This window comes from Cornus florida, unplaced genomic scaffold (genome assembly GCF_030987335.1).
Source record: "Cornus florida cultivar Cherokee Brave unplaced genomic scaffold, ASM3098733v1 CherokeeBrave_3.0.0_Hap2_Chr02, whole genome shotgun sequence".
Taxonomy (NCBI): Eukaryota; Viridiplantae; Streptophyta; class Magnoliopsida; order Cornales; family Cornaceae; genus Cornus; species Cornus florida.
The window spans coordinates 28,386,496-28,401,568 of NW_026775572.1; the positions used below are offsets into that span (position 1 = coordinate 28,386,496).

A 15,073-nucleotide genomic window follows, 5' to 3' on the forward strand; every position below is an offset into this window, starting at 1 on the left:
CAAGAACCGACTTTCAATTTTAAGAATGGCCTTTTGGTTCTTATTGAATACGGAGTACTCCGTATTAAAATGATTTTCAAAATGAAAAATTCAAGTCAAAAATAATTATCAAATTAAAAATGGGGTGTAAATTATTGGGAGATATATTCTCAATTTTTAAAATGAAACGAAATGAAATATATGTGTATATATATATATATATTTCTCAAGTAGAAATTAATCAATGACACTAAAAAACAATTTATAAGTATTTTATGGGATGAGACATACATAAATATAAGTAATTATAACACAATACATAAATCAGTTGTGACCAATATATTGGGAACCAATTTTCTTTCCTGACTGATATATATATATATATATATATATATATATATATATATATATATATATATCACTAGTTTGCATAAATGATCCATCTGGTAAAAAAAGGGTTATTGGTTATTACACAAAACTCTCATTGGGCATTAAAAATAATTTTGAGCATTTGGCAAAATAAAATTAATCCCACCAAATTTGCTAATACAACAGACTTTAGTTCTTAGGTCGCTGTGAAATGTGTCTTGCAAATTAATAAATTGTCCTTTGGATTCTAATAATTTATTAACTTTCCATGTACCTTCTAAAAAAGTGTGGTACAGTACAAATTCTTATAGTACGGAGGGATTTATGCAATTAATCTAAAAGGGTAAACTTTTATATTCACAAGGCTCATGCACCATTTATTTTTAAATTATAACTTGTTAACAAAAGATTATTTTCTATAAATGACAACGGATAAGTTCAGGACGAGGCACTCCTTTTCCCAAACTCATCCCACGATTGAATTTCTTTTTTCAAATCCGGTTTGGTTCGGGGTGTTGTGATATACATATTTTTAAAGAAAAACTATTCAAACTTGAATAAATTTAAAACAAATTTGGTAAATTTTTTGTGATATAGTCAAATATTTAACAATAATAATAACAAAAGTGTTATTAAAATTTAAAATTATCATAAGAAATAAAGGTAAAAGAAAAATTATAACTAATAAAATAATATTTATTTATATATTAATTATCAATCTTTAGGCTTTGTGGGTTTAAACTCTCTTTCCAAAACCGATTAGCATGATCTCAAACCGCCGGGCTATATACATTGACATCCTAGTATTTTCCAAGATCTTTTTATATTTATGTTTCAAGGTGGTCAAATGCTAAAAGTTAACTACAAAAACAGATAACACGCAAACATAAATTACAGTTCGAGAGAGTTTTAATGCATTTAATTTATAAATAAATAAGATTATATATATATATATGCTGAATTACCTGTTTTGGTATTTTCTAATGTTCACCTTTTGTTTCTAATTTTCAAGCTTTGGAATTCATCCAACAACTCTGGCTATTATGAACTGCTAATTAAATTCTCACAATATTTGAGAGTAACTACCAAAAGGCTTTGGTTGAAGCCAGGAATACACCAAACAAAGCTAAAAGCGATGGTAATCACACAAAAGAAGCATTGTGTGACGTAGAAAAAATAATAATAATAATAAAAATAATAAAATCATTGTGTGATGTGAAATATTGTTCTAAATTTAACCATAAAGAGTTAAGAAACTAATTATAATCACACAAAAGAAACATTTTTTGTTCGTTATTATAAGAACTGCAGATATGCAGATATTTCACATAGAAGGTGTGATCTGCTGGACATTGTGTAACAAGACCATTAAAACCATGATCATGAGAAAACACTGCATTTGTAATTTAGAATACAAGCGCATGTATAAGGGAAAACCTCAATTAATGCTTGATTTGTGTAAAGAGCTCGAGACGAGTTTAAGCAACTCAACTATGGGAACGGTTTAGTTCTTGGCACCTAAGTTGTAGAACAATCAGAGAGGAGTCGACAGCAGCAAAGCATTTCAGTCGTCGATGACGTTTTTGAATTTGACTATGCAAGCCAATGCGCGTTCAAAATCATTATCTTCCAAGGCAATTGTGAAGCGGCAATAGCCAGGAATTCCAGTCCACGAAGCACTATTGATGCATAGCCCGGTGGCCTTGCAAATGGCTTCTCTGATATTTGAGTCGTCAAGCTTCGCTTCATAAGCAATGGCATCTTCCTTGAGCTTAATACTCTTGCCAAGATAGGCAGATGGCTTTGCCACCATGGAAACACCAGCACGAGCTTCAAGCACCTCCCATCCACAATCTTCAAGTGTCTGTTGCAAGTAAGCAAGGAAATTGCTTTAAGAAATGTCATCGAACAAATCACTTTATCGAACTGAACTAACAACCCACTCCAAGAAAATTTTCAATAAAATAAACCCAATAGAGGGTTAATAAAACTCAGTTTTTCTCGCCTTCAAGTTCAATGTTTAAACACAGACAAGAACATAAATAGAAGGGCAAGGAGTCAACCACAAGTTTCTAACTCTGTCTCCATTTAGTTCATTGATATTCTTGATCTGTAATGATGCATGGCAATTCACATCACAATTCTAGTACTAATGGTTGCTTATTAGGTCCAATTAATTGTTTATGACCAAGTTTAAAATCAATTGCATAAACTAAGCATTAATGACCAATTAAACAATTGCCCAAAATTTTATATAGAAATTCCAATAGAAAATTTCATGGGATTTCATCGAGGCCCTCATCGGTCCACTATGAGAAGTTCTTGGAATATAAAGGTTTAGACACAGTGTGTTAAGACTAGTTACCACTTGACCCGTGAGCCTAGCCATTGCTTCAACACTACCTGAGCACAGCAATCTCCACTAATACCCACTCACCAACACGTGCCCAGCCGTTACTTCTCATGCTCTCCTTTTAATCACCATGAGATGAATCCATAGCTCTCCTTCACATTAGTGATTGTCAGCACCAATCTGCTCCCATAGATCAAGCGCTTATAACCACAAGCAATGCTCAAATAAGAGCAATATTCAAGAAAATAAGAATGTTGTCATTGCCAGTTTTCAGTGCATGAGAAACTTCAAAGATCAAACACACACAAACATAATGAAGCCTCTCTAATCCTTACTGTTCTCTCTCTATTCTATGCAATCTTACAAACATCGCATGCATTCTGCGCATGTACAAACCCCATGTCCCAATTTCTAGATTTAAGAGAGTTTCGAATCAATGGTCAAACTTGTTGCATTAGTCCGAAAAGGAAAAAAGGAAAAAGAAAAACAAATTAATGGTTGAGCAAGAACCTATCTATTTAACTTAAAATCCATATATTCAGTTTGTATTGTCACGTCAATGCATCTAATTGATGCAGATTATATTGTCACGTTAATGCATCTAATTGATGCAGATCAGTTGCTTTTTTCACAATATTTACTCAAGTCATAACAACATCCACCATACTTTCATACGTGGTTGAAGAACATTAACACTAACAAAAGCCAAAAAAATCAGGAATGTTTGTTATGGAAAGCCTATCATAGATTTAACAATTACCTGCTTTAAGTGCTTAGATCTACTTTGCAGAAGCTTTTTTTGGTCTGCGATGATATTCAGAAAGTCACTTGCCTTTTGTTCCCTCAGATCCAGCAACTGCTTTATGGTGTATTTAACAGTTTTATGAGGTTTACTTAACCCTGAAAAGCTATGGAATGCATCAACCAAGAAAGGCTGGTTTAGAACCAGAAACCCAAATGTCAGCCCTCCAGTAAGCACATTCAAAGACAGTCCTCCAAGGAGCGACACACAAAAAGATGGTTTGCCAGGACAACTTAGTTTTGCCAAGCAGCCTTCCAAATCCCAACCACGCCAGTCCTTAGAGTCAAATTCCAATCCCGAGAATGAAGTATCAATTATAACTCTTGCCCCAAATGTAGCACAAATAGATAATAAATTTTCTATATCTTCCTTACTGTAAAGCAAGCCAGTTGGGTTGATTGTCGGACCAGAAATGTACACCCAAGGTTTATTCAATGTCTCAAGTACACCACTAAGTATCTTTTCTGTCAACTTAAACCCTTCTTCAGAGTGGGTAGGGACGCTGACAATGTTAGCTTTCAGAAATCTAGCAGCAGATACATAATTCCCATTTGAGCCAGATGGGAAGCACATGGTTCCACCTTCTTGGATGCAACTGAGGACCAACTTATTGAAAAGAGCTAATGAGCAGTCTGCAAATAAGAATTCAGTGTTTCTATCACTGGGGAACCCGTAATTGCTATTGATAGATTGTCCAATGCTGGTTTTTAAATCATTTTCTGATTCTGCTATATTCTGTCTTGCAAAACTTTCAAAAATAGCAGCTTTGACAGGAGAAGGTATAGGCAGAAAGCTTTGATCCACATCCATGTGAATTAGGGAAGTGTTATCTGCTTCTGTAATTGATAACTCAGCATGATCAAGGACTGAGATGGCAGAACTAGCAAATCCAATCATGTCAACGGCTTTCTCCTTCTCAGCTTCTCTCTAATGGACAAGCATGAAGAGTCAATTCGGAAACTATATTAATTTCTTTAGAAACGACAAAATCAAATTTCATAGAATTTCAAGGAGCTTCTAAAAATAATGAATTGCACATTGATATTTATAACAACTAGAAGCGTTCATTTAGCTTGCAGTTTTAAGTGTGCACTTGACATTAACGAAGTTCAGTTAAGCCACAAATCTTGCTGTATTTGTAAAAATATGTTCAAAAGGGAGTGGCAAAAGATCAGGTAAAGCTATCCAGATCTTAAACTATCGTACAAAGAGCATGGCTTTTAGAATTCTAATGTTACGCTTCATTGTTGAGATGCAGGATCATTATATAATTTCAACTACCTGATTTTTTGCCAATAGATTTAAAAGCAGTTGAGAACTCTTGAACGGATATGGAAGACTGATGTAATGTCCTAGATAATTAAAGAAAACAGAACCCTGTTTACTTTTTCAATTATCTTTTCTGTGATCTCACTTTCCTGCCTTTGATATATGTCAGAATTGCTGTTTTCCAGTAGTCAGCATTCCATGAATATCTCAAGTGGTAAGGGAAGAGTAAAATAATGAAAGTGACATATTTATACAACAATCACATATTTAGGAGCATATTAGTAAAAAGTATCTTGAAATTATAATAAAACTAATTAACCTCTGCAGGTGGATGCCGATCAGCAAGCTGAAAAGCTAGAAGTTCATGGAAGAGACAACCATAATAGTATTGACTAATCAGTGCAGTATTTCCTTCTAATAGCTCGACAGTCTTGGATAATGCTTTAAAGATACTCTCCTCTTCTGATAACACAAAAGCCACTTCCAGATCTGAATAAACCTGGAAAGAAATGGGAGATCGGTAATAAAGAAGTAGTTGATTATATTAAACCTGACAACAATGTGTCTGAAAACCAATCCAAGGGCTACAATTTGGTTAAAGGCATAGAATAGTATCAATGAGTTATAGACCAAGTAACCGAGGTTGATCGCGACAAGGAAAAACATACCTGATTTTTCACTAATCCACATATAATTGCCGCATGTGAAGGCAGAGGAGTTCCTGCAATATATTTCAGGACCCCATTGGAACCAGGGAGGCTAGATAGTTCGAAGTGGTCTGATATATCTAAGAAAAGACGACACCCAGTTTTTCTTGTAGTAACTAAAAGGTGCTCAAAAGCGGAACTAGTAACAGCATCAAAATGAGCCATCCCAGTAATTACCACCTGCGGCTTCAACTTTTTTATCAGCTCTATCATCAAATCTGACTGATGTGGGGCTTCAATAACAGTGAGTTCATCCTCTGAAAGATTATCTATTTCTGTATTCTGCAACAACGAAAAGATTTGTACTTACCCATCACACATGCACCCAAAATACCTGAAAACTTAGTGAGAAAATTGCCAAGGGGCATTTAAACACTCATAAGGTGATTGTTCATTAATTTCCTCATACAATCTAAACACACAAATCCATCCATCCTTTGAATGTACATGATGTAATACTTAAAATGAGGAATTGAAACATAAATGATGCTACTTTATGAAACTCCTTTAACTGATTCTCTAAACAATATTAATAGAACCCGATTAAAAGTATAAAACAGAAAGAGCTAGTTCCAAGCACAATGTGAAACTTAATGAGATGATTTATGTCTATTAGGCGTCTGTAACTCAACTGGCATGAATATGTCACCAATATTGCTATCCATAGTCAGGTTAAAATAAGTCAGTTCACTAAACTAAGAAGCAATAAATGGCAACACGAGCTGATCAATATATCTGGAAAATGTTACAAAGGGTACAATTAAGACATAGAATATATAAAAATATACTGATTAGCCAAAAGCTGACTGCCTTGAACGTGGTCCTTGAAGATGAGGAGTAAAATTAGCAAGGACCGAACTTCTAAATGATTGTTTGCCACAAGAAATGAAATTTTATCAGAACAACAAAAATCAAAAGGTGTATTACCATGTATACTAATTAGTAGATAGACACTATAGACAGAAAATAGTTTCCAGGAGGAAAAAAAAGGTGTAAAAAATAACTTCTAAAGGCTTTGATGATGACGGAGGTGGAGATGATGATTATATATAAATTTATCGAATTTTATTTTTTTAATAAGTTATGTTAATAGTTTGTAAGATATCAGGGTTTGATACTTAGTTGGACTTTCTTTGTCCTTTAAGAGCACTTCTGGAGGTATTATTGAAACTCTAGCAACCGGATTGGAAAATATATCTCAAAATGGACAAGATCCTAGAAGCTATGCATCGAGCATAATGACACAAGAGGCACTATTTTGCAGGTACAAGTTGTCCAATATGGGATCTAAAAATGATTGAAGTAATTAATAATGATACTTGATTTGGTGCTTGATGAGGACTTGTGAAAAAAATGGTAGTAAAGGGCTGCAGCATATTGAAAGGACATTTTAATAGGTATATTTTCTGCTTGTTTGGCCCATCATCCCATGAACAATATAATTCATTTCTTCCCACTTATACACCTTCAATGGGCACCAAGAAAGGTTGGTTAAGTAGCGCTAGGTTGATATCCACAACGCAAGCTTAGGGATGTATTGGCCTTGGAAAATATATATAGTTAGGTACGAAGGCTATATATTAGCTTCATTGTTTTGTTACATAAGTGTAAAAAAAAATTTAAAAAAAAAAAAGGTTACAGTTTTTAAACTTAAATTTTGAGGTGTTTAGGCTTTGTGGATTGGTTCTTAGAGCTAAGATATAAAAAGTCAGAGAATAAGGTTGGATGACACGGTAAACAAAAACTTAGGCCAAAGATATAAAAACTTTTGTGGCTGATAGTAATGGAATAAATGGGAAGTAAATACAGAGGACAAAAAAAAAAAAAAAAACAAAAACAAAAAAATAGAAAAGAAGAAAAGAAGAAAAAATTTGCTTAGGAAAGGTAGAAACATAGAAGAATTTATCTATAAAGAATCCTAAACGTACCATACCTCAATTGTCAGTGATGTTAACCATTGCCTCGGTAGGTGTCGAGTCAGGTTTTCATCAACAATGGCAAGACGTGGTGAGAATAATCGAAGAGCATTCTCGATTGCCACAGCCCTCGAAGGAAAAACAACAACATTCTTGCACAAAAATTGAAGAGTAACAAGTCAGAAAAGCAGCTTATTTTACACACTATGAAAGGTATACTAACAACTCATATGTACTTCTGTAAAGGGAATACTGGTTTTTTAAAAGGTCTGTTCAAGATATAAAAAAACAAGTAACTGGAAATCCTTGTCTCTGATAAATTGAAAGCAATATTTTGAAAATTTATCATGAGATAGAATAGCCACTGATAAAGCTTACATGTCCAATATGCATTAGAAAATTATAAGCCCACCTAAATATTGAGATTATGGAAGCATTGAATTATACAAGTTTCCTTTTGCAGCTTATATAAAAGCTGAAGGGAAAACCATGTGGCAGTTTATTTCATGGTATAGCTACCTAGCTCAAACAATTAGAAATTAGAACTCAGAAGAGATTTAAACACATACAGCATAACAATGCACAAATGGGAAAACTACTGTTTACTTGAATGAAAGGGGTACTAGACCAATGCATCAACACAAATCCAAATCATGTTCTGATGCTAAGACTCAAGCCTAAACTCCACAGGAAGGATAAAATGAATAATAAGCAGAGTATTGTTGATTACTTGAACATGGAGAACAAATCAAGAACGGATGGGGGGAAGACCTGATGCAGTTAGGCCTTAAGGAGTCCATAGGATCAGTCATAAATTATCAAATAGAGACAATAAGAAAACGAAAAGGCATGATATAAGATGAATTTAAGATGGAATAGTCTCTTACATCGGCGTTAAGCGGAATATGGTGGTAAGTTTTCATAAAACCTGCAATGAGATTACGAAATCGTTTGCTTCCAGCTGGTGGTTCATATGGGAAAACTGAATTCTCTTTCAAAACACTAGCAAGATAAGCCAGGAATGGAATCTTCTCATCGGCAACAGAATCATCCTCAAAAGATAAATCTAAAGAATTGCTGATCTCCTGATATCCATTTTTGAGAAACTCAAAAATCATCTTAACCTGTCAGTTTAGCTCCATTAGTGTTCATTCCTTATCCTGTTCCATTAAATGATATAAATTTCCACAATGTTGAATAATGACATGAAGTGTATACCTGGTTAGGTTGACGAAGCTGACAACTGTAAACTGATAAAGCATGAGAAATACGACCACCAGCCTTTCCATAAGCCCATGCTGTTCGAGCACAAATTGGCTGATCTCCCACAAGCCCCATGAAGAACTCAAAACGGTGTCGACTATTCTTCTCAATTTCGACCAAAGCTGAAATATCTGTGTCCCCAGCCTGAAATAACAAATATCAACAAGAGTGCAATTTTGGTGGATATGTGACTTTCTATAAAGAATGGTTTACTTGCCTGGAGAATTTTAGTCTGCCAAATCTTGTTAACACAGAGACCACGGCGTTCAAACAAGCGTTTACAAACACCTTGTCCTGGACGGCCTCCCATATTAAAGATCATAATCCCCATAGGTTGGATTACATTAATTCCTTGTTCAACGGCCTTAGCAATTAGACCTAAGCCAAACTGATCCTCAACAAAGCCCTAAACAACAAAAAAGTTATAAAGTTGGATTGATATAATCAATGTAACAAATCCCTTCCATTTTTCAATAACCTAGAAACAAGAGAATGGCATATTAACCAATAAAGTTCACAGTCTTACCCAAGGCTACTTGAATTGATTAAGAAATAAGGCAGATTAAATATATCTATGACCAAATGCATCCAAGACTAGAACTCATGAAACAGGTACCATAACAAATCCTCAAACCAAGGTAGTGGCTATGAATTTAGGAAAGTAAAAAGCTTTTTGGATTCAATGTTTCGCGCTTGCACTAGCAATTAGACATTGCCAAAGGGCCTAAGTAGAGGGGGAAAAAAAAAAAGGAAAAAGGGAAATCTTACTAATGAATCCTACTCTTCTTGACAATGAAGGGAAAGAAGAGTATCAATAATTATCGATAAACATTCATCAGCTCTCCCTATGTCTTGACACAAATTAAATATGTGTGCTTGGAATAGGCAAATTTATGAATGACATATTCAAACTAGTAAGCATATAACTCGAAACACTTGGTTAAGTATATAGAAACTGATTATGTAAATAAAATATAGATTTTCAGGATTTACTGCTCAAAATAAAGTTTTCTAGATTCACTGCTCAAAATAAAGTTTTCTAGATTCACTGCTTATCTCTTTTCTCTCTTCCAACCCTGCTCCACATTGAGTTTCTCTTCCTCTTTGTCTAGCACTCCAAGCGAAAAAAGAAAGGGCCATGATATAAGGAATCAATAAACTTCTACCTTGCACCAGCTTGCTTTATTATTTTTACAGTTCTGGAGATTATAACTTGAGGTAACAGAAATTGAAATCAAAACTCAAATAAGTAAAACCATATAGAAGCACAAGCAAGAGTGATTCCAATTGGGTGCATAGAAAAGGAGTATATATCATGATAAAGTTTCAGTTTAAAAAGAATCAAATCAAGAATCTCAACACAATCAGCTCTCTTTTATTCAATTGATGCCACGACAGGTCTAATTGATATTCCCCTTTAATGGTTCTACATTTTCTTTGCTTTTTTTGCTTAAACATTTTTTTTCTAAAAAACCTTAGAAAGACCTCAACTACAAAAGAGGAAGCCAAATAGGGATGGAGTCTTCAAATGTCACCAAGTAATATCAAAATAGTTAGACTCTCTTCCAACCTGAAGTGCACAATAGTTACTCAATGAATGTAGAAACTCCTCGCTTGCATTTTCTGTAATCATCTTGGACATTGCATCTGGATTTGGGTTAAGAATCTGCAATAAGAAAACGATGTTGGAGATAAAAATGACTACACAAACATTAACCTTTTAACTAGCTGTCATAACATTTAAATAAATTATACAAATTTTAACCATGTTAAAAGGAGACAGAGAACAACTTCTTTTACTAGCGTTTCCTACAAGATATCGTACATACCTGAGGTATGCACCCAACAATTCGTTCAAGTTCAATGTGTTGATCTCTACAGTAAGCTAGCAGATCAGATTCATGAAATTCCACCCTGTCCAGTAAAGTTTTCTTCTCCCCGTCATAGATGGGTTGACCCTTTTCATCCAGAGCATTTAGATACAGGTTTATCCAAGAAACTTTTATGGCTCTCGGATTGATGTCAAGGCCATACACCTGTAAAAATATTATTGAGGCAATATTAAGATAGCTTGTAGAAGTAGATAAAAAAAAACTTTTCTCGGCAACAAGAAAAATATCTCATTTCCGCTAAACACTAATGTGGTAAATTGCAGCACATGTCACAAGTATCGTTAGTTTTATTATTATCAACAGATACTGGCATGGGAAGGACCAAATAGGCATCATTAATTTCTATAATAGCAGGATAAGAACAATAAACCTTCAAAGGTAACCACTTCTCAGCAATGGCGATGGAGATCCACCCATTTCCACAACCAAGCTCAGCTACTGTCTTGTCCTTGAAGATAGAGTCGGGATGTCTATTAAGTCCCTCATAGAAAGTGAAGGACCAATCCTCTGGGATAAAGATGCTAGGGATCACCATCATTGTCAATTTCTTCCTCCTCCGGTATCCTACACCACACAGGGAAAGTGTCAAAGCATCTGGTACAACAAGCACTGTGAACAGACTACAGCATTTAATCCAGCTACAGTTTACAGAAAAGAATGTTGAGCAACCAAGAAAAGCCACATTTATACAACAAGTGTGGCTTGGTCTCAATGCCAAGGTGAATCAGTTACCCAACTTTAAAAGACTAGAAACACGTGAATTTGATTATGTTCTATTGTTTTCATTAAATAGATAAATGTGAAAATGGAAGGGTTTTGAATGTCGGGATTACAGGTTGGTTAGTCTAGTGGCAGGCGTTCATAAGTTTTTGGAAGAGATGCTGGCCAAAAGATTAAAGCAGTGGTGGCAGGACAGCATGCGATTCTTATATTGTGGGAGCAAACAATTCAAAATCCAGTCAGTCATGGTGGGAAATGAAAGCTTGGATTTCAGGTTTAAAAGCAGAAGGGGACTTTGACAAAAGAATTCCCTCTGCTTTTTCTTACTGTTATGATGATGTTTGCTACAGGTTTTGCAGGTGGTATACAGAGGAACCCGACTTTGGTTCTAATAGAATGGAGGTAGTCTGGAACTATCAATAGATAGAAGTATATTTCGTTTTTTTTTTGACAAGTAAAAATTCATTAAAGGCGCTCAAGAGGGGAGCACTCCCAAAGAAACAAAAGATGCCATTGGTGAGAGCTTGAGTATGTCAGTTGATTTAGAGGTTGAAGTCGTAGAGGGTTTTCTAGAAATATGTTGCAAGGTGGCTTAATTTTAATCCTCTCATCTAACTTTCCTGTAACTTTGAAATTTAAAGCATATTGAAACTCAGTTGTGAACAGGTCAAATAAGATCTTGCATTGTCAAAATGCCCTCCTCCTATAGAAGAGTGAGGTTGGAAGAAAAATCATGATACTAGCATATATATTCCAGTTCCATTCGCATTGTGCTGCGTGTGACTCAGAAAAAATGTGCGCTCTTTTTCTTAGCACTGGGGATCTTCAAGTTAGTTTAGAATCTAATTAAGCTTTGATAAAATATGGTTGAGGTGATGCTCACAAGAAGGGTTAACATTTGTAAACAATTGGTTTCTTGTGAATATGGGAAGGAGAGGAGGTTGGATTTCTTGGTTAGTAGATTTAGAGGGTGAAAATAAGAGGAAAAGCCTAAAAGGAGAAGGAAAAACAAAGAAAAAACATTTTCCCCTATATTTTCTCTCATGGTTGAATAATTGTAAAAGTAACAATTTATCAAAAATGGTTGTGAATAGGAAAAAGAACAGGGGGGAAAAAGATCTCTTAACATTTTATTTCCTTCATATTTTTCATTGCAACTGAACAATCTAAAATAATTACCTTTACAATGTCCTCCCTTTCCTCACTCTATCTGCAAACCAAACAGAGTCTAAAGAACTTTCTCTAGGATACCAGGCTATAGTATAGATTCTACGTTCGGAACATGAATCTCGAGTTAAGCATGTATTTTTTTGAATCAAGGACGATCCTTCCTCAACTTCATATTTCAAGTCTTTTTGGATGGTTTATGTTGCCAAGCTTTTCTTGTCAGTAGTTATCGTTCTTCTCTATTGTTTTCAAAATGTGCCCTCTATTTGTCAATATCAATCAGGTAAAAACAAGAAAAAAGAAGCACCAGTTAAGGCGGTTTGAATATTCCCTAAGAAAACCATACTTTGCTTGATTGTGCAAGCTTAAGCACTCAAAGAACCTTCCAAGTTGTGTAAATTGAAGGTATCACAAATGTGTTAAGACGCACAACCCAATAAGAACAAAATAGTAGAGCAAGATTGTAGTTGAGCTCAACCTACTAGAATAAGGTACTTTTTATCATTATTATGATATGAAAAACAATACATTAGTCAAAAACTTGGTATGGAATCATAACTCAGCATATGACAAATTCTTTATCCAAAAATTTATCACCTCTTAGCTAGAAGTTTTGAGAACCCAGTATCCCTATAGATTCAGAATCTTCATTCTGCCTGATTTCATCTAAATGTAAGATGATTAGGATACAGTTACATATACACACACATACATAATTGAATACATGATACAACTGGCCCTCTAGCCCCATTTGTATGGTCCCTCCTCTTCAAATGGGAGGTTGAGAGTTTGGGTCTCATTAGGGGCATGTTGTAGGTAATGGGTATGGTCTGGCCTCCCCAAAGGAAAGTTAACAGTTCGAGTTCCATTAAAGACATGTTGTGAATGGCTATGGTCTCTCCTCCCCAAAGGGATGTTGAGAGTTCAGGACATCTTGTGGGTCACAAGTGTGTTTGTGTTTCCCAAAAATTGATCTTTGCATTAATGTTCTGCACCTAAAACTAAAAATAAATAAATTAGTGTTCTATTTATGTTCTAAGAATAACAATCTTGATAACAGTACATATATGTATATATATTATATATATATATATGGTGACAATGAAAATGAGAACTGGATGTGAGAGATAGAGACAGGGGCTAGCTACCTTCATATTGCTCGATATAGATGTCTTGAATTTGGAAATGGAAGGTCGAAAGGCATTGTTCACCGGCTTCCTTAGTATCGAAGCGTTTCTGAAGATCCGACAAGAAGACCCGAGCTTCGACTCGGGTGCTCGGATCTTCGAGCCTCTCAAGCAGTGATCTGAACGCACCGTACGCAGAGTCACCAGACTGCTCACACTGCTTCAAGAACTCATCCATTGATTCCCACAATCTCTTCAGTGCCATTACTATTCAACAATAATCTCAAGACTATATAGTATAGTGTGTGTGTATGTGTCTGTATATATATATATATACTACCGAGTATATAGTGTTGGGAAGTGAAGATGGAGGGCCTTCCCGGTTTCTTGTAGTGTGTGTATAAAAAACAAATAGTAATGGGAGTGAATCATTAGGTCACAAAACCAAGAAAAGGTCATTATCAGCCAAGTGGTGGAATGTCATTTTGACACGCGGAATGAATGGGACCTACATTTAAAAAAGAGTTTTTTTTTTTTTTTTTTAGTACAACATTTTGTATTTAAAATTTTAAAATGCAAAACATTTACGTCTAAACAAACAAAAAAAATTTCTAGCAAAGCCTGGAATTTTGATGGATTGCTGTCACCTTTGAAAGTAATTTTTTTATTTGTATGCAAAAAATAAAAAGTAAAATAAAATAAAATAAAGAAATAAATTTGGAACTTTCAAGATAAATTTGAAAAGAAAAAAAATTTGTGTGGGGCCCACACAAGCCCACTCCCAATCTCCCGCCGTCAATATACAGATAAACATAGTCATAAATATTCATTTATGATGACAACAAAATTCATAATTGCTTAACAAAATGGCACTGCTTTCTATTTTTGAAATCGATCCACTTAAGATTATAATTTTTTACATTATAATTTTTTTTTTTTAACAAACAACGAAGAACATTTTATAGAGAAACTGAAAGAAGTCAACAGCAATGAGATTGAGTAGCCATGAAAGCCACACGTTCCAATCAGTGAGCAACATAGTTACACTCTCGATTAACACAAGACGAGAGAAAATCACCATTACAATCTCGGCAAGAAAAAGGATGCAACTTTGATGGGTCTGCCATGATCATCCCTCAATATGAAGCCGCCGCCACTGCAACTTGTATCTTTGTTAAACGCCGCATCAAATTTCAATTTGAGTGAACCATGAGGAGGAACTTTCCAGTGCTCAGACAAAACATTCCCCTCCGAACCCATAATGCACGGAATCTTTTTTACTCATTCAATATCCCAGAATTCATAGAAGTTTGATAAGGCTTTACCCAGGATATCAGAAAAATTCCAGTTAATACCATTGTAGACTCCATCATTTCTACCCTTCCAAAGTTGCCAACAAATGAAAATATTTATGCTTGAAGATTTTAAAGAAATAATGACCTCCTCCACTTCCAGTGGCCAAGCAACTTTTGCAAGAAGAGCTTTATTAAACTCTGTCATCTCCTTAAA

At 34.8% G+C, this 15,073-nt stretch overlaps 1 protein-coding gene across 1 annotated transcript; it reads right to left on the minus strand.

Annotated features, from left to right (window-relative positions):
- Positions 1 to 1,594: 1,594 nt before the first annotated feature.
- On the minus strand, positions 1,595 to 13,947 carry LOC132294470 (methionine S-methyltransferase-like). The gene is made up of 12 exons (XM_059792341.1): positions 13,586 to 13,947; positions 10,921 to 11,114; positions 10,488 to 10,694; positions 10,229 to 10,324; positions 8,876 to 9,064; positions 8,614 to 8,802; positions 8,283 to 8,519; positions 7,413 to 7,547; positions 5,441 to 5,761; positions 5,092 to 5,271; positions 3,462 to 4,430; positions 1,595 to 2,212 (listed from the first exon to the last, which is right to left on the minus strand). The coding sequence occupies exons 1-12, from the start codon at positions 13,827 to 13,829 to the stop codon at positions 1,913 to 1,915; spliced, it is 3,261 nt and encodes a 1,086-aa protein (XP_059648324.1). The 5' UTR covers positions 13,830 to 13,947; the 3' UTR covers positions 1,595 to 1,912.
- Positions 13,948 to 15,073: the final 1,126 nt, after the last annotated feature.